General features: G+C 35.7%; 3 protein-coding genes across 8 annotated transcripts; 2 read left to right on the forward strand and 1 right to left on the reverse strand.

The window, feature by feature from the left end:
• Window positions 1-735: 735 nt before the first annotated feature.
• On the forward strand, window positions 736-4,857 carry LOC145594277 (uncharacterized). Its single transcript, XM_081650614.1, has 3 exons — window positions 736-1,067; window positions 2,712-4,004; window positions 4,368-4,857. The coding sequence occupies exons 1-3, from the start codon at window positions 885-887 to the stop codon at window positions 4,593-4,595; spliced, it is 1,704 nt and encodes a 567-aa protein (XP_081506740.1). The 5' UTR covers window positions 736-884; the 3' UTR covers window positions 4,596-4,857.
• Window positions 4,858-5,265: 408 nt separating this feature from the next.
• On the reverse strand, window positions 5,266-7,269 carry LOC145580999 (pentatricopeptide repeat-containing protein At1g31920-like). The gene has a single exon (XM_081638077.1). The coding sequence runs from the start codon at window positions 7,103-7,105 to the stop codon at window positions 5,288-5,290; it is 1,818 nt and encodes a 605-aa protein (XP_081494203.1). The 5' UTR covers window positions 7,106-7,269; the 3' UTR covers window positions 5,266-5,287.
• A 2,250-nt stretch (window positions 7,270-9,519) lies between these two features.
• On the forward strand, window positions 9,520-18,458 carry LOC145594285 (extra-large guanine nucleotide-binding protein 3-like). Of its 6 annotated transcripts, XM_081650643.1 has the most exons (10): window positions 9,823-10,109; window positions 10,212-10,285; window positions 10,620-11,628; window positions 11,732-11,869; window positions 13,279-13,383; window positions 13,471-13,650; window positions 14,668-14,845; window positions 15,728-15,981; window positions 16,662-16,831; window positions 17,664-18,458. In XM_081650643.1, exons 3-10 carry the CDS (start codon window positions 10,639-10,641, stop codon window positions 18,259-18,261), a joined length of 2,613 nt encoding a protein of 870 aa, XP_081506769.1. In that variant the 5' UTR covers window positions 9,823-10,109; window positions 10,212-10,285; window positions 10,620-10,638; the 3' UTR covers window positions 18,262-18,458. The 6 variants fall into 6 exon arrangements, with proteins under 6 accessions (XP_081506761.1, XP_081506749.1, XP_081506769.1 ...); XM_081650635.1 differs by lacking the exon at window positions 9,823-10,109 and adding an exon at window positions 9,520-9,657 and having other exon boundaries at window positions 10,212-11,628; XM_081650623.1 differs by lacking the exon at window positions 9,823-10,109 and adding an exon at window positions 9,613-9,755 and having other exon boundaries at window positions 10,212-11,628.
• The last annotated feature ends 189 nt before the right edge of the window (window positions 18,459-18,647 follow it).

Below are 18,647 nucleotides of genomic sequence, written 5' to 3' on the forward strand. Positions count from 1 at the left end.
ACCTTGTGATCTTGAGGTCACGAGTTTCAGCTCCACTAGCTACAAAATGCTTGAGAGTAGGAGGATTCCTTATCTCTTCCCCTCTACTCTCAAATTAACATAATGAGTTACTCCATACCCATATAAATTTGGGAACTATACTATTCTCTCTGTCCCAAAATTTAATATATTTGATTTTTATTCACAATTCATGAGTACTACTTTTAATCATAAATTTTTGATAATGTATTAAACCTATTTCTTTTTCTTTTTTTTCATACTCAAATAAAGGTCGAAAGCAACTAGATCTTTCACTATACTTGGACAAACCCAAACTCTTATCGAGAATTCCAGAGGGTTAAGGTAAGCCATAGCATAAGCAGCACTATTCACGTCTTTAAGCATGACAAAACATAAAATTTTCATGTTTCAAAAAAAAAAAAACATAAAATTTTCAAAGTAACTAAAATAGAAATAGAAATAGAAAAAATCTCTCGTATTGTTAGATGATATTAATGCTAAGTTTTAAAATATTACGGAGTAGTAACTTCTTTTTTAATTATTGTTTACTCGTAATTTATATAGGAGTAATTAAGTTACAGTAATATAAGTGTATCAAAATAGATGTAAAGGTTAACGGTGTCAATTATTTTAAGACAGAGGGAGTATAACAAGGGTATAAAATCCAAGTGACGTAAGCAATGAATTGGCAAACTCAATTAAATCTACCTTCACCTTTCAAGGAGTAAAATACAAATAGTTGTAGAATCTTCTAAATTTCTCCCACCAAAACATCATTAACAATACAATTCTCTCTCTATTTTCTTTCTCTCCAAGCTTCATTTCTTGCGATCTAATCCATTCATTTCTTCTTCTTCGAAAATCAACCCAGAAAAAACTCAAAAATGGATTATGAGCTTCGAAGAGCAAGACAAAAGTTGCAGAAAGAGCAAAATGAGAGGAAAGAGATGGCCAAATTGAAGCTTCAAAGAGAAAGGAAGGCTAAGGAGGAAGCTTCTAGACAACGCCAAGCCATTGAAGAAGTTCAGCGAGCTCGTCGTCTTGATGCTGCTGAAGCTCAGATTAAGGTTTGTGTTTTGCGCTAATTTCATTTTTATTCGGATTTTTGAAGTTATTTGTATGCGATTTTGATGAAGAAATTGTGGATTGTTTGAATCAATTAAATTCAATTTTAATTGATTATTAGTTTAAAGGAAAATTTGAGAATGTGTTTGTTAGGTATGGAATTTTGTTATAAAAGAACGAAAGGAATCAATTCAGGCATTTTTATCAATGAGTAGAAATGATTTGTGTTTTCGGTGTGAGAAATCTGTGAATAGTGTAGTATATGAAGCTGGATGTTTCTAGAGTGTTTCCTTGCTTGTGTTGATGCCATCAGCTTTGATGAAGAATGATATTTGAGAAGGATACCATTGAATTTCGTCATTCGTTTGTCAATCTAGGGATTAGTTAGCTTGTAATCTCGTGTGCCGCCTCCTCGGATTTTTGATTAGGTTTTAGGTTGTGAAGATTCCGTAGAATTAGCCATATGTTTATCAATTTAGGGGTCGGTTAGCTTATAATCTCGAACATCGCCTCCATTGAATTTTAGTCAGGTTTCAAGGTTTGAAGATACAGTGGAATTTGCCATCAGTTTGTCAATCTAGGGGTTTGTATCCCCAGCATTTGAACCTTTTCTTGTTACAAGTTTTGATTTTGTGGATGGGATGTTATTAATTGCCATTGCTCATTGTTGTGCCTATACATTGCTAATGATGCTATTCAATATTTTAGTGTACTGGCACGAAGTTGGAAATTTTCGAAAATCATGTGTTTCTGTAAAACTGTTGAATCATTGCTACTCGGTCTATGAAAACTGTGCTGCACATATTCTTTGGGCTAAATTTTGCTGTTTAGACTTTTTATCCATCCATCCCAATATGTTATGTTGCTCCACATTTTTTTTTACAAACAAGTCTTCAACTATGCATGATGATTGAAAGTTTACTTTGTATTGATAATCAAGAAAATAGATGAATTGTGAAACAACCAATAGAAAGGTCCAGCATTTCAGTATCCTACTATGTATTGATTGTATGGTGATTTAGATGATGCAGATCACATTATAAACTCTCAATTAGTCATAATTGCATTAAACTATCCTCTCTGAATTTTAAACCTGGACTTAGGGGGTTTGTGGGTTGAAGACCTTGAAGTTGAGAAATATATACAGTAAACTCCCTCTATTCCACAATGATTTTTTTCATATACCGCACATGGATGTCCCAATGAGTTTGCCGCATTGCTTTAATAGTATATTTTACTCCTTAACCCATGTGCAACCACAAAAAGATAGGAAAAAGGAAATCTACATGCTTTCAATTGGGCAAACTTTTGAAAAAGCAAACTAAAGAGTATGAGGCAATCTTAGCAGGACAGAGAAAGTAGAAGCTCGGGCATCAAAATGCTTCAGAACCTTGTTTGGAAAAAGTGGATTATTTGTAATTAAGATTTATAAAGATGAATAGATGATATGTGTTAATGTTTGCTGATGAATTAAATTATCAAAAGTTAATTTAACCGATGTGATTACAAGCTTTCACTATGAAGCAAACCTTTCACTTCGTCTACTGGCTACTCTGCAGAGATTCTACTCTGTCCTTTCTTCTCTTTTTAGTGTTTGATTGACATGAAGATATTTATATCAAACTCTATCTAATTATGTATTGTAGGCAGATGAGCAAATAGCTGAAAATATATTGTCTGGAGGAGGAATCATGTTTCATCGCATCTTAGAAGCCATTCTTTATCCAGGTGTTGGAGATAAGATTAAGCTGCCTCCATCCTGCTTCACTGGACTGTCTGATCAAGGCGCTTTTGACAAAGGGCCTGTATACTTCCGGTTGTCCATTGCTGGTCAAGAGAGTTCCTCTGAAACTTCTGCTAATAGCGAGAGTCATGGAGTGACACATTCAGGTGTGTTGGAGTTTACAGCAGAAGAAGGGTTTGTTGCTCTTCCTCCACATGTATGGAGTAATTTATTTCCCTCAGAAGCACCAGATCACCCATTGATCGAGATCCAGTATGTTAGGTTGTCAAAAGGATCATATGCAAAACTTCAACCAGAGGATATTAGCTTTTTGGACATACCAAATCACAAGGCTGTCCTTGAAACAAGCCTACGCCAGCATGCTACCCTTTCTCAAGATGAGGTGATTACAGTTAGACATGGAGAGCTTACATTCAAGCTACGTGTCCTTGAATTAAAGCCCTCCCCAAGTGTTTCTGTCTTGGAGACAGATATTGAGGTTGACATTGTCAATCCTGACGCTGGCTCTGAGAAGAGTAACCAAAGGGTCCTGATACCACTCACTTTTGGAGCACCAGAATCTGGAGTTGTTGAGGAAGGGGTATATATGTATTACAAATTCTCGCTTGACAATGATATGTGGAGCACAATTGCATCTGGCAATGCCAGAATAGAAGTAAAGTTGGAGGCAGATACAGACTCTGGGGATACTGATCTTTACATATCCAAACATCCGCTGATGTTTCCCACACACCATCAGCACCACTGGTCTTCTCATGATATGGGTTCCAAGACTTTGATTCTTAACTCTCAGGATCAGAATCTCGGGTTGGGTACTTATAGTGTTGGTATTTATGGCTTCAAGGGAACAACAAAGTACAAGGTTTTGGTGAATATTCAGGATAATATTAACCGTGGTCAGCAAGCTGGGTTGTCCACGTCATCTATTGATGTGGACTCTGTAGAATGTGGAAATTGCAAGCACTATATACCTAGTAGAAGTATAGCTTTGCATGAAGCTTATTGCCGTAGACACAATGTTGCGTGCCAGTATGCAGGCTGCGGTGTCATTCTAAGATTGGAGGATGCTAAGAACCACGTGCATTGCAATAGATGTGGAAAGGCTTTTCAACAAGCAGAGATGGAGAAGCACATGATCGTGTTCCATGAGCCCCTTCATTGTTCATGCGGCGTAATTCTTGAAAAGGAAGAAATGGTGAGTAAAATTTCAAAATGCAGTTATTACTATATTAGTAAATTTACCAGTGAATTCGACAGATTATGGCAGTATTATTAAACCACTACTTTAGAAGTAAACTTCTGATATCCCTGAGTAAAAACTTTTTAAATGCCTAGTATCGAAATATTATCTTCTATCTCAAATGTTTTACATGTAATTAAAACATTAATTCCATATTCCATATAGATATATTGACCATAGCTTTTTCAGTACTACTTCCTATTATTTATGTAACGCTAGTATAAACTAATAGGTTGAGTATTGAACACTCTGCTGGGTGGTTCACTTGTGTGCGTGTTCTCTGATTCGCTGCACCTGTGATTGATCTTTTTGGTGCAGGTTCAACATCAATCCTCAGACTGTCCTATGCGGATGATTACTTGCCGGTTCTGCGGAGACATTGTTCAAGCTGGGAGTTCCCCTATGGATATGCGAGATAGGTTTAGAGGACTTACAGAGCATGAGAGTATTTGTGGTTCTAGAACTGCTCCATGTGATTCCTGTGGCCGTTCAGTTATGCGGAAAGAGATGGACATTCACCAAGTTGCTGTTCACCCAAATAATTAATAACTGCTTCCTCATGTGCGTGGTCTATTCTTAATTTTTTTTTTAATAACAATGTGCGTTTCTATTCTGGTCCAACTTCATATTGTAGATGCTGAAAATTGGCTGCTTTAGCAGACCACGGGCCAATGCAGTAGTAATTCTAGATATGTATATGTGTAAACAGTAGCATTACAATGCTGGCGAAAATCAGTGTATTTGCTTCTTTTGTTGTGGGCACTGAAACTCGATTGGTTATAGCATTTGAATTCTTGAATTGGAAGACCTGAATTTGTAGTTCTAGGATTCATATTTCCTTCATACTTTTGAATTGAAAATATAGTACTTGTATTTTGAAAAGCTTTGGCGGTCATTTGAGCCCTTTTTTCTCCGCCATATACAGCTTTAGGAGGGGTTCAAATTGCATAATGCCCCTAAATATCCCTTATGTTGTATCGTTTCTTCTTTTTACTCGATTTTTATACCCCTAAAACTCATCCGACTGTTTAGCGCTTAATGAAACACTCTACTGTCCAATTAGCCAAAAAATTTAAATTTTACATTTCCTCTATTAGTCTATCTTCTGTCTATTGAGCTACTGTTGATCCTAATTTTTAAAGATTGATGCAATCCATTCCATTGTCTTTTTTGTTTATTTCATATCATTGGAAATTAAAGCTCATAGAAGAAAAAGTTGAGAAGAAATGAAGATTTATTTACCAGTAATCTCTACAAGAGCAATTTCCATCTTTAAAATGGTGGAAACGATTTCGATCCCTTACAATTATTTTGCGGTTATAGACAACAGAGACGAACTTTGTGTATGTGTGAGTATCTCTACACATCCTTACATTTCTTACTATTCTGATAGTTGTATGTTCAGGTGTAAGTAGAAGTGCAAAAGCAAGGGCCAACTTTTGACTATGATATCTCAACCTTTGTTTCTTCTCTTCTTCATCTACATTGTGAAGAACTTCTGAAGTATCTGCCACATACCCTTCGAATTTCAATTGCCATTCCATTTGGTGGATCATCTCATAGATTTCTTTCCAATTGCTTCGCGATCTGTCCTGTGATACAAATCTGTACATCTTTCTTTTTACCTCGACCAAACTCAATCCAGCAGCTTGATCCAATCCCCTGTTTGACACCATACTTCGAACAGAAGCTGCATCTGTCCATTTCTGAGCTCGAGCATACAAATTTGACATCATTACATAATCTCCAGCGTTGTCTGAGCCTAGTTGTATCAGAATTTTTGCTACTTTGTCTCCTACTTCCAGGTTACAATGAATTCTAGCAGCACTTAAGAGACTTCGCCAAACTACTTCATTGGGCGGCATTGACATTTTCTCAATCAGGTCAAAAGCTTCATCAAACATGGCAGCTCGGCCTAAGAGATCCAAGATGCAACCATAATGTTGAATGGTTGGCTGTATTTTATTCTCATGCCTCAATTTCTCGAATAATTCTAGACCCTCTTCTACAAGGCCAGCATGCCTACAAGCACTTAGCACACCTAAATACACAACATCATCTGGCTCAATCCCTTGATCAAGCATTTCCGAGAACAGCAGAAGTGCCTCATGACCATTCCCATGCATCGCTAGGCCTGAAATCATCACACTGTAAGACAATCGGTTCTTTGTCTTCATCTTATCGAAAAGGCCAAGCCCTTTCTGTATAGAGCCACATTTTATGTACATGTCAATCAAAGAGGTTTCAACTACAACATTTAGGCCACTCAAGTTTCTCATCAAGTACCCATGTATCGACGTTCCCAAATCGAGGGCACCCAGATGAGTACAAGCAGAAATCACACTAACCAAAGTGCTCTCTTCTGCTCTCCAACTTCCCATCTCCATCATATCCCCAAAAATCTCTAGACACTCCCACCACATACCCAAATTAGCATGAGCTGCAACAAGAGCACTCCAAGTCGCGACGCTTTTCTGCTCCATTCCCTTAAACACAGCACAAGAGTCCACTATATTCCCACATTTCCCATACATATTGATCAGACTGTTCTGCACAAACAAATCATCAGAAAACCCAAATTTACAAACTTGCCCATGAATGTTTCTTCCTAACTTCATCAAACCCAAACCAGCACATGCCTTAAACACAAAAGGGTAAGTAAAATTATCAGGTGAATTCCCTCTTTCAAGCATTTCATCATACAGTTTAAGTGCACTTTCAAAATCACTATCTTTAGAATGCCCTCTAATCATGGTGTTGAATTCAAATGTACCTGGATCATCAATTTGGCTAAAAACTAATGAAGCATAATCCATACTTCCCCAATTTGAGATAGCACAAGTAGCTAGCAAATTACTAACACAAAATGAATCACAAAACAATCCCAATTTGTACATTTGCCCATGAATTTGCTTCAAATCTTCCATGGCTCTGCATTTCTTCAACAAGGAAACACATTCTTTCACTCTCCTCTTTAAATTGCAATCTGAAATTTGTGGGCAATCTTCTAATGGCAATAACATGTGGGGTTGATGAAGAATTGGTAGTTTAATCATCCTTATTTTTTAATCACATTTTGAAGCAAGAACAAATTGCTTATGTAGCAAAGACTGAATTTTTTCTATGCAAAAAGCCAATAATTTATAAATGAATGGAGAAGAAGTTGACTAAAATCACTTTCAAGTTTCAAGTGAATTTAATTTTTCAAAAAACAAAATTCTCCATGAAAAAAGGTTGGAAAATGAAGATTGAATGTGATCCATAAGAATTAGGAGGGAGAATTTGAGCCAGAGAAATGATGTCAATTAACAGGACATGTGTAAAATTAGATAGGATAATGTTTTCTGGGTTTGGTTTTGGGTTTACATACCCCTTTCAAGTTGGTTTCCCACAGCCCATGCCCACATATGGGCTGCTGTATAATTATATGATACTTTGGTCATTATACGGTATTGTTATCCAACGTATAGAGTACATCCGAGTGTATAACTATAATATCGTATATTCTCATTTTTTAAAACAAATAGAGTGAAAAATAACACAAGCGTGTAAAATTATATATCGAGTTTAAGCCGACAATAAGTATCATTTAACAATAAAAACAATGAAGCATAATTAATGATGTTGATTTTATTATTCAATACAATGATAAGAGCCCATGGAAAAATATAATCCCACTCCAATTGGACTAATGAGGTGTTATAATTTATATTATCGTTTGTTATTGAGTTAAGTTCTACCTATCAAACTCAAAATGAGGATGTAGTACTTAGAAATATTTACTTCAGAAATAGCCAATATTTTAATTGTTTAGCTCATTGATTTAATTCCAACTCTAAACACAATTGTCCATAATCTTGATAATACAAAAAACTCAAACCATCAAACTCACCAAAATGTTGAGTTGAACTTAGCTTTGTGGGCTTGTGGCCTAGTCTTGGTAGTAAGTCTCAAATCCACTAGCTAATCCACTACAAACTAGTATAAAACATACCACACTTTGTATTACACTCCTAATCCGTATTTATTCACATATTGAATTACATATACACTTTAAAAAAAAAAAAAAAAAAAAAATTTACAAACAAAAGTCTATCCTAAAAAATCTAACACAAATGAGGTACACAATTACATGAAATTATATTTCTTTCTTTTTGGTGAAAAAATTAAAATTGAAAATGACTAAGTATCCAAAGTAACAACATAAGAAATCTAAAGTGAGAAGTTTGCTAATGGAGTAGAAAGTCAAACTCCCACCAATTAATCATCATCATATGGAGTAGTTTGGGTTTACATACCCTTTTCAAGTTGGTTTCCCACAGCCCATGCCCATATATGGACTGCTCTACAATTATTTGATGCTTGGGTCATGACAGGGTATCGCAAATTCGCAATATACCTTATAGAGTACGTACATCCGAGTGTACAATTACAACATCATATATTCTTTTTTTTTTTTAAAAAAAAAACATATAGAGTGAATAATAACACTAGTGTGTAAAATTATGTATTGAGATTAAGCCAATGATAAATTAACATTTCACCGTAAAAAACAATGAAGCATGGTTAAGGTTAGAATATTTATAATTGATGATATTGATTTTATTATTCAATACAATGATAAAAGCCCGTGGAAAATATATTTCCACTCCAATTGGACTACTCAGGTGTCATAGTTTATATCTATTCAAAAAAAAAAAAAAAGATGTTATAGTTTATATTATTGTTTGTTGTTGAGTCAAGTTCTACTTTTCAAACTCAAAATCAAGATGGAGTATTTAGAAATATTTACTTGAGTAATAGTCAATATTTTAATTGTTTTTTATTAGTTCAATAATTTAATTCCAACTCTAAACATAGTTGTCCATAATCTTGATAATAAGAATAACTCAAACCATCAAACTCGTCAAAGTGGTAGTAAATCACAAAACTACTACCTAATCCACTGCAAAACTAGAAAACATACCACACTTTGTATTAGACACTCCTAAACCTGTATTTATTCACATCTTGAATTACATATATAGTTTTCAATTTATATTTTCTTACAAACAAAAGTCTATCCTACAAAATCTAACATATTTATTACAGTGTAATTTTTCAGCTATAACACAAATGAGGTACACAATTACACAAATTACATTTCTTTCTTTTTGGTGCAAAAATTAAAATTGAAAATGACTAAGTATCCAAAGTGATTATCACTAACAAGTAACAACATAAGAAATCCAAAGTGAGTAGTTTGTTAATGGAGTAGAAAGTCAAACTCCCACCAATTACTACTAATAACAGTCATTGTCTTAATTAATAATCATCATCATGCTCCTTCTCTCAGCTACCAACCCAAACCCAACCCATCATCTTCTTTCTCTCTCTTTCTTCTCGTGGGTTTTGTGGGCCCAGATAATTACCTCCTTTTTTTTTCTTAACAGTTAATTTCCACAAAAAGATAAAAGGAAAAAAAAAAAAAAACTCCATATTTCTGCATTTGCTTTGTTTTCAGCATACTGTATTATATACACATTCATCTTCTTGTCTTTTTCTTCATCTTCATGTTAAAAAGATTTGATGTTTTTTGGGTTCATAAAAAAATTTAATCTTTGAGTTGGTAAGATGAAAAAGCATGAAACTTTCTAATTCTCAAAGTCTGATGAAATTAGATTCGTTTTGTGAACAATATCAACACAAATATGTCCCTTTCACTAGGTATTTTGACTCTCTTTCTCTCTCTACTTTCTCTCTCTACAAAAGGGGGGTTTGCGGATTTTTACCTAAAAGGAAATTTCGTTTTATTCTTTTTTTTTTTTTGCACTGAACCCACTTTTGCTGCTGTGTAGTTAAATTTCTGGAAAATAAATTGGTTGGATTGGAATTTCCCCTTTTTTTTATTTGTTGTGTTCTTATTTGACCCAGCAAAATTCCAACTACCCAGAAGTCCCTTTTTCTATTTCCAGCATTTAATTGTTAAAATATTAGCAATTTTTGTTTTCAGGAGGTGTTCATAGTTGATTTGAATTTCTGGGTTTGACCTTTAATTCAGTTTCTTTAATTGGGTTTGAGGCGGGGTAATTGTGTAGAAGAAGAATTGGTCAACTTTGAATTTTTTGCCTCACAATTTGAATTGGATTGAATTAGATTGCTAAAATGTTGCTTTGTGTGTAGTTTGGAAAGATGAAGCTTGCTAAGGTGTGGACAGAACAATGGTGATGATCCTATTACGACACGGCGGCGGCTAGGTGAAGTAATTTCTGATTGCATTTGCTCAGCACTCATCATCTGATCTAGGTTTTCAGTTAGTGGTCAAAATTTTCTCCTTATTTTGTTGATTTTGAAGGATAATTTGGTACTTTTGTGTTCATTATTTGTGGATTGTTTGTGGTTGTCAACTAGAGAAATATTGGTGTGGACTTTACTTTCATAGGGGTAGACATTTGGAAAAGTCTTCTTTTGGTTGATGGTGAATATCCTATCCTATTGGAATATGACATTGGTTTTAGTCTTAAATTGATGTTAAAGAACTTTGAGTAATATAAGGACATATTGTGGATTATTGAAGTAAATTTGATCTAGGAATTGGTTGGTGGAGAGGATGGAGGATAACAATGGAGATGATTGGAAGCAGATGCTTAGGAAGATGCTTCCGCCGGGTGCATCATTGCCTCAGGGAGTAGATAATCCAGATTATTCAATAGCTATAGAGTATAAAGGTCCAGCAGTTTCTCAAGAAGTTCCTAGAGTTGAACCTTTGGATGTAAGTGCACGGTTAATTCCAACTGCGTCCATTGCAGAACCACTTTCGGAGTCACAGAGACAACTCTTTGATTCCGATCCTCCGGTCATTGAGCCAATCCCTTTACCCGTGTCTCGTATTGCAAGGGCTGTGGATTCACTCCCTGAAAGTCCTAGAGTATCATTAAGCTCAGAATCGGTTGTGTCTGTCCTGCAGAATCCTGATTATTCTTCAGCTTCTCCTTCTCGTTCTCCTAGTTCTGCTCATAACGCTGAAAGTAATAATGTGAATCAGAGTTATCAGACAGCTAATGAAGGGAGAAGGGTCTCCGTGGTCACCTTTAATACTGTTGATAGATCTGAAAGTAAAGACCTTGATGCTGAACCTCCCGTTTATCCCGAGTATGTTGGATTTTCTACAGAAAAGAAGAAAAAGCAAAATGTAAAGGTTTGTTATCGATGTGGAAAGGGGAAGTGGGAAACAAAAGAGGCCTGTTTGGTGTGTGATGCCAAGTTTTGTAGTAACTGTGTGCTTCGAGCTATGGGCTCTATGCCTGAGGGGCGTAAATGTGTTACTTGCATTGGTAAGCCAATTGATGAATGGAAGCGGCCAAAACTTGGAAAGAATTCTAGGGTACTTTCTCGGTTATTGAGTCCTTTGGAAGTTAAGCAGATAATGATAGCTGAGAGGGAATGTTCCGCCAATCAGCTACGACCAGAGCAGCTGGTTGTCAATGGATATCCTTTGAAGCCAGATGAAATGTCTGAGCTACTTGGCTGTCCATTGCCACCTCAAAAGTTGAAGCCTGGGAAATATTGGTATGACAAAGAGTCTGGCCTCTGGGGAAAGGTCAGTTTTTTTTTTTTTTTTTTCTCTCTTGGAGATGTTTACATTATTACACGCACCATAGCAATATTGTAATTTCACTGAGCATGCTTTTATCATGCAACAGGAGGGAGAGAAGCCTGACAGAATCATAAGTTCAAACTTGAGTTTCAGTGGAAAATTGAGTCCTGATGCAAGCAGAGGAAACACCGGAGTTTACATAAATGGCCGTGAGATTACAAAGCTTGAGCTAAGAGTGCTAAAGGTGAGGCATTGAAGCTAATTTTAAACTTTTAATGTCAATCTGATTGTTTAGTACGTTGTGTGATTTAGTCTCTGGAATCTTGCTCTTTTTGAGAAAACATGAAACACCATAATATACTCTTGGAACGAAACATGTAAGAAAACCCTATAATGCTCTTGATATTGAACTTGCTGGCTGTTTTTGTACCACTCTGATCGTCTGCCAATATATTGTTTCTGAGACTAAATGGGCACGTATAGTAAGATTAGTAACTGCCTCAATTTTCTCTTTTATGATTAGTTTGCAGAGAAAGTGAATGTTCTCACTGTTCACTTCATCATAGACTTTTAGTATATCATGAAAAATCAGTGTCTTCTTCCGAATTTGAGACTATCTATTTGGATTAAATTTTGCCACAATGAACGCAATGCTGATACGAGGATACCTCAGAAAGAAAATAACAGGGGTATGGATTGTACAGTTAAGAGTGACAGATGGGTTAGCCTTATATTGAAAACCGAAAACATACACTGCCAAAAAATGAACGGATGGAGTAGAGGTGATCTCTACCAGTTGAATGGACAAAATGATGGCTAGTGCCTTGGTGGTGCAATGGGTATAACTGCAAAGTCTTTGTCAGAAAATAGCTTGAATATACTCTAGATCAAGCTAGGAGAAAATTTTTAATGTTTGTGCGTGTTGGCTGCATAAATTGGGATTGGGTGATTTCTCAGATTTTAGGTTTGTTCTATCCTCATTTAGTTTGCACTTTGCAGACATTATTATATATGGCTCCTTGGACTCATCAGATATCTGTTTTTGAGGTGTTTTGTAAGTTGGTTAGTATTGGTTCATGTGTGAGAGAAACATAGAGCTTAAAAGAGGGACTGGAAATAGTTGGATCAGGATTTCCACGTTGTTTAGATGGAATGCACTTAATAAGATGGACTAAATCTGGAGAGATTTAAAGAGGATTAGAGGATATTCATATGAATTTGATTATCTAATAAATTGGGGGATGTCTATGAGTGAAGTTAATCTAGAATCCTGAGTAAAGGAAGAAAACTTAGTGTGTGAGCCTTGGCATGCAAAAAAGAAGTGCCCATATAGAGACTTATGTTCTTTTGGTGATGGCTGGTTCTTGCTAACTTCTCTCTTAGATTCTTTTACCCCTTCCTCTAACGTGATCATAACTTTCTTCCTATATTCCCTATGGTGCTAAAGGCCTTTCGAACTTGTTTGCATATGTTCTGTTTACTATTATGTTTTGTTGCTTTGTGTTAGTAAGTGTTGCATTCGCATTGTATCTGGCGAATGTATTATTTAATTTTTCTTGATTAGTGCAAAGAGTTTTCACCTTTTATTTGCTTTTCCTTGTAAAATCACTATGCCTTGAATCTGACAGAAGTTTCTTAACGTTATCAACACAGTTGGCCAATGTCCAGTGCCCCCGTGAAACTCATTTTTGGGTATATGATGATGGTCGCTATGAGGAGGAAGGTCAAAACAATATCAGGGGAAATATTTGGGAGAAGGTATGGATCGTCATTTGTCTTTTTTCTTGGTCCATACAATATCAAATCTCAAAACAAAAGTTTATTTACTAATTCATTCTGATACAGGCATCAACTCGCTTTGTCTGTGCATTGTTCTCTTTGCCATTTCCCCAAGGTCAATCTGGAGTGAGGGATGAGGCAAGCAATTATGCTACTGTTGTGCCAACTTATTTTGAACAGAAAAGAGTGCAGAAGCTTCTTCTTCTCGGACTTGAGGGTTCTGGAACTAGCACAATCTTCAAGCAGGTATTTACGAGTGATTCGTTCTCTTTATCCGGAGGAAGTTTTTCTGTTTGGTTGCACGTGACACCTGTAAATTTAGTCTTTTGATTTTGTGGACTATTGATATATCAGTGCTTCACATGTGTTTTGTTGCAATTTGTTTGAGTTATTGCCTTAATTGTAGCATTTGCATGAGTTTGGCATAAACTGACTTTCCTTTTAATTTTTTTTTATTCTTTTCTTATTTTATATATATATATATATATATATATATATATATATATACTTCCTCTGTTCTTTATTACTTGACCCGCTTTGACTTTTACACTATTCACCACCCCTCTTTTGACTGTATTTTGTGAATAACATGTAAGGAAAAATATATTCATGTATGATCTTTTTGGATTCGTCTCAATTAGTACTATCATAATATATATAACTTTTATAATTTTTACTTTTGGAGAATTTAAGTTATTGATTGTTAAAGTTTTGCATTGGCAAACGTGATAAAAGAAACAGGTCAAGTAAAAAAGAACAGAGAAAAGAGATTTTGGGGTGCAAGATTTTTTTCCCCTTCACCTTGCCTCTGCCCCTTCATTTTCTACTGCTACTTATGCTCCCCCTCCTTCCCACACTCCTACCTGTGCTTTCACCTTCAATCCTGACAATATAACCTTCCAAGGCTTTCTATAGCCTCTTGTAGACATTGGCCTTCACTCCCCCCCCCCCCCCCCCCCCAACCACCACTATCAAACTCGTGAGTCAAGAAGAGCTTTTTCTTTATGGCTGTTTTGGTTGGAAAAAAGTAGTGGTTGTAGGGCTAATTTATTATGATATATCTTCTATTTTGCTGTTATCTGTAATATATTAGTACTAATACTTCACCGCTTATGCTATATTGCTATGATGGATGACTTGCTGAAGTAAAATTTTTGTATATATGTATGGATGAAACATGTAGGCTTATTAAGATAATTTTGCAATTTGTCTATGTCTGTTGGTTGTCTATGTCTGCTGAGCTCATGTTACTCTGCATGACAGGCCAAGTTTTTGTATGGGAACACATTCACTGCAGAAGAACTGCAAGATATCAAATTGATGATTCAGAGCAATATGTATAAATATCTAAGTATATTGCTTGATGCAAGAGAGCGGTTTGAGGAAGAAGACATAGCAAAGATGCAGACACAAGGGGCACATGACAAAAATAATGAAGCAGGTAATACCCTAATACGGAGTAACAATTAGCTGTTTGCTTCCTTCCGTTATCTTGTGAAGTATGGATGAAATATATAACTTTTTTTCACTCTTTATTCAAATCATGTTCTTCGAAATATTTCTATGAATTTTGTAATTTTTTAAACGAAAATGTTCTATATCAATGCCAATAATGATAAGAAAAAAAAAACTTTTAAACCATAACTAGTGATTTAAGCTTAATACCTATCAGATTAGGAAACCAGCCAGAAAGCTCTAGGGTGCTCAGCAGATTTGTTTCAGATAGTTAGCCTCAAGGCCTGAAGATCTCCAAAAGGCAGAATTTCTTTTGCACCTCTTCTTCAACATCTAACAATTATAGGCGGGGAATCTCCAAGATTGGAGTTTGTTTTTCTTCTAATAATCTGAAGATAGTACAGTGAATCCTAGCTAAATTTCCCTTTGATCAAGATGATGACATTTTGCCACCTAGATTTTTTTTTTATTTTTTTAATGATTTTGTGATTTACTTGTTTTTGCTTTTAGATTCTAGTTCAGAGAGCAAGTCTTGTAGGCAATGCTACTGCAGCTCTTTTGCCTTGCATTTTTCTCTTTTCTGAAGCTATATATAGCTCTAAACAGATTCCTTTATGTCAATGTATTGATTTTTTTTTTTAAAATAAAAAATATTAATGTTAATGTAGGCAGGTAATATCTCAGTTGCCTGGCACTATCGCCTAAATTCCTATGTTAATGGAGGCGGTAGTGCCAGGCAACTGAGATATTACCTGTCTGATAAGCCCATTAACACTACTAACACTTTTGTAGCTTGAAATTAGGAACAAGGATGAGTTTATTATAGAGTAGCTCTTCATGTAGTGATATGTTCTGCTTATGTTTTCAGGTGGGACTTCAGAATTAGATTCCACTGGGACTAGTCAAAGCATCTATTCTATCAACCCTAAAATCAAGCATTTTTCTGACTGGCTATTGGACATCATTGCAACTGGTGATTTGGATGCGTTTTTCCCTGCTGCAACACGGGAGTATGCTCCTTTAGTTGAAGAAGTTTGGAAGGATCCTGCTATTCAAGAAACATATAAAAGAAAGGATGGGCTCCACTTTCTTCCGGATGTTGCTGATTACTTCTTAAGCCGGGTACAAATCTAAAATTTTCTGTCTATCTTTATACAACTGGAAATGTGATTGTACTAAGACTTCCTTTCTGTCTCTTTCATGCTCCGGAGGATTTGAAATATATGAGAATTCACTATATAGTACGAAACTATGAACACTCTATGACTTTATGAGCACTAGTGCCTTGTCTGGTGGGTTATGGTGGGGTTCTAATTATCCGCAGCTATATCAATTCAGATGCTGTTTCCTTTTGATATAGCTCTGAGCTGTAAAAGAAAACACTTGTTATAGCTTTGAGCTGTAAAAGAAAACAATTGAAAAGGGAGAAAGTTAGACATTTTTTGTATAGATGAAAGATAGATCACTGATTTTCTTACATGTTTGTATGTATAGATGAAAGTTTCAATCCCTTTTTTTGTAGATTTTGCAAAGATCATATCTTCTGTCTACGTACTTATATATATTAGGTTATAGATTTCCTGTGTTCCCTCATTGGAATTTTAAGCTAATTTGAAACTCAATTGTCAAGACTCATACATAGTTGTTGGTCTTACTCTTACATGTTTGTATTTAATTTATTGCTCATTGTTGGACCATGATTGTGACATGAGACATGGCCTCTTTTTAGAAAATTCTGTGGTATTGGTTGTAATCTTTGTATTGTTTGGTGTTGCATCTAGCTCATGTGATCAACCTTTCAGGCTGTTGAGGTGTCAAGCAATGAATACGAACCTTCAGAGAGAGACATTTTGTATGCAGAAGGTGTGACTCAAGGAAATGGTTTGGCTTTTCTTGAATTCTCCCTTGATGACCGTAGCCCAATGTCTGAGTCTTATACAGAGAATCTGGATGCACCTCCGCCTTTGACCAAGTAAATGCTCTAACCTAGAATTCTGATTTCAGTTTATGACTATGATTGGTTAGCCTTATTTGCAATAGCTTTTGGGATGAATCCTACTTGAATTCTGGCAGCTAGTTATTGAGCCTCAGTTTTGTTGAGCATAAGAACATTCTGCATCAGTTTCATGATACAGATAAGGAGGTTTTGTATTTGAAATAAAGGAGAATGATTTCCTCTGACTCTACCTTTTCAAATTTCCTACAAATGCTACAATTGGAGCAATTTCATGTATAGTTATCATTTTATGAGCATGATAAACAAGCGCTCAACTATAAATTTTATCTCCTTCATTTATGCTTAATAAATTAAGTTTGAAAATGCATAGCCTATTCTATGACTAAGCCTGATAAGCCTATCCTACTCTACATATGATTTGTGAGCTACTTGAGCGTGGCTATGTCAAAGTTTGGTTAAAGCTCACGCTTGGTTAGCTATTACAGTGTCCTTTGCTTCTAATTATTCAAGTGTTCTAGCTTATTTTAGGAGTGGGTAAAGATTTATCACAGAATGCAAGTGTTTTATCTTTTGCACTCTCACATTTGTGTGCGTGGTGCAATGAGCAAATGCTTACTTCTGTGTCTCATCATACAGAATTCCTGCAAAACATGATGCTGACGTCTTTCTCATATAATTTGTTCATTACTACCTTTGCATTACAAGTGTTGTTTTTATAAAATTTGGATTGTCTTATTGAGCTTGTAAAAAACGATTATTGTCTTATCTAAGTCTTTACCCTCATTGTCTTCTTTTAGTCATGTAATTACTGTGAGGTGAAATACGATTCTAATCATGCTACATACAGGTATCAGTTGATCAGGTTGAATGCTAAAGGGATGAGCGAGGGATGCAAATGGGTGGAAATGTTTGAAGATGTGCGTGCAGTGGTCTTCTGTGTGGCTTTGAGTGACTATGACCAAACATGGATTGCTCCAGATGCTACTGGCAGTGGAACTCTCCTTCAAAATAAAATAATACAAAGCAAAGAGCTCTTTGAGAAGATGATTATACACCCATGCTTCAGGGATACCCCTTTTATTCTGGTATTGAACAAATATGACCTCTTTGAGGAAAAGATTGGCAGGGTGCCCTTGCGTACATGTGAATGGTTTAATGACTTCTGCCCTGTTCGAACTAGCCATTCTAACCAGTCGTTGGCTAACCAGGCTTACTTTTACATGGCAATGAAGTTCAAGGACCTTTATGCATCAGTTACTGGTCGGAAGCTTTTTGTATGGCAATCAAAGGCAAGGGATCGTGTGAACGTGGATGAGGCCTTTAAATATGTAAGGGAGATTCTGAGGTGGGATGAAGAAAAGGATGAGAACTATTTTGGCGGGGCTGAAGATTCCTTTTATAGCACTGACATGAGTTCTTCTCCTTATGTTGTTAGGCAAGAATGAATCATGTGTATGTAACATTGTGTAAATGTATGTCTGTCTGTGAGGTATGCGAAGCCCAGAAAGCTTAATAGGCTAAAGGCTGATTTGGTTACTGCTTATCAATGTCGATTAAATCAGTTCTTTTTGTATTTTAACTTCTCATTTGTAAAGGCTTGTTGATATTTGTTGAGTTTCATGTAGGAAGGCTTGGTTAGCTACACTAAATTTTCAAGTTTTACTGTCATGATTAGTGAGAAGTTACAAAATCTTCAATCATGAGAGAACACACATAGTAGGTGTGGGTAATGAAAAAAATCATTTCGACAAGTAGACTCAAGAACCTACCCTAATGTGTGATCTTAATTCTTTAAATGCTTCAATATATTGAAATAAAGCAAGTAAATTGC

Source organism: Chenopodium album, chromosome 2 (genome assembly GCF_948465745.1).
Source record: "Chenopodium album chromosome 2, dcCheAlbu1.1, whole genome shotgun sequence".
NCBI classification, from domain to species: Eukaryota; Viridiplantae; Streptophyta; class Magnoliopsida; order Caryophyllales; family Amaranthaceae; genus Chenopodium; species Chenopodium album.

Bases quoted from the DNA above. Each gene is read 5' to 3' on its own strand.
- LOC145594277 (XM_081650614.1), top strand. From the start codon at position 885: ATGGATTATGAGCTTCGAAGAGCAAGACAAAAGTTGCAGAAAGAGCAA. The intron at 1,068-2,711 runs GTTTGTGTTTTG...TATGTATTGTAG, and splicing joins CTGCTGAAGCTCAGATTAAG to GCAGATGAGCAAATAGCTGA. The intron at 4,005-4,367 runs GTGAGTAAAATT...TTTTTGGTGCAG, and splicing joins TTCTTGAAAAGGAAGAAATG to GTTCAACATCAATCCTCAGA.
- LOC145580999 (XM_081638077.1), bottom strand. From the start codon at position 7,105: ATGATTAAACTACCAATTCTTCATCAACCCCACATGTTATTGCCATTA.
- LOC145594285 (XM_081650635.1), top strand. From the start codon at position 10,639: ATGGAGGATAACAATGGAGATGATTGGAAGCAGATGCTTAGGAAGATG. The intron at 11,870-13,278 runs GTGAGGCATTGA...TTATCAACACAG, and splicing joins TTGAGCTAAGAGTGCTAAAG to TTGGCCAATGTCCAGTGCCC. The intron at 14,846-15,727 runs GTAATACCCTAA...TTATGTTTTCAG, and splicing joins TGACAAAAATAATGAAGCAG to GTGGGACTTCAGAATTAGAT.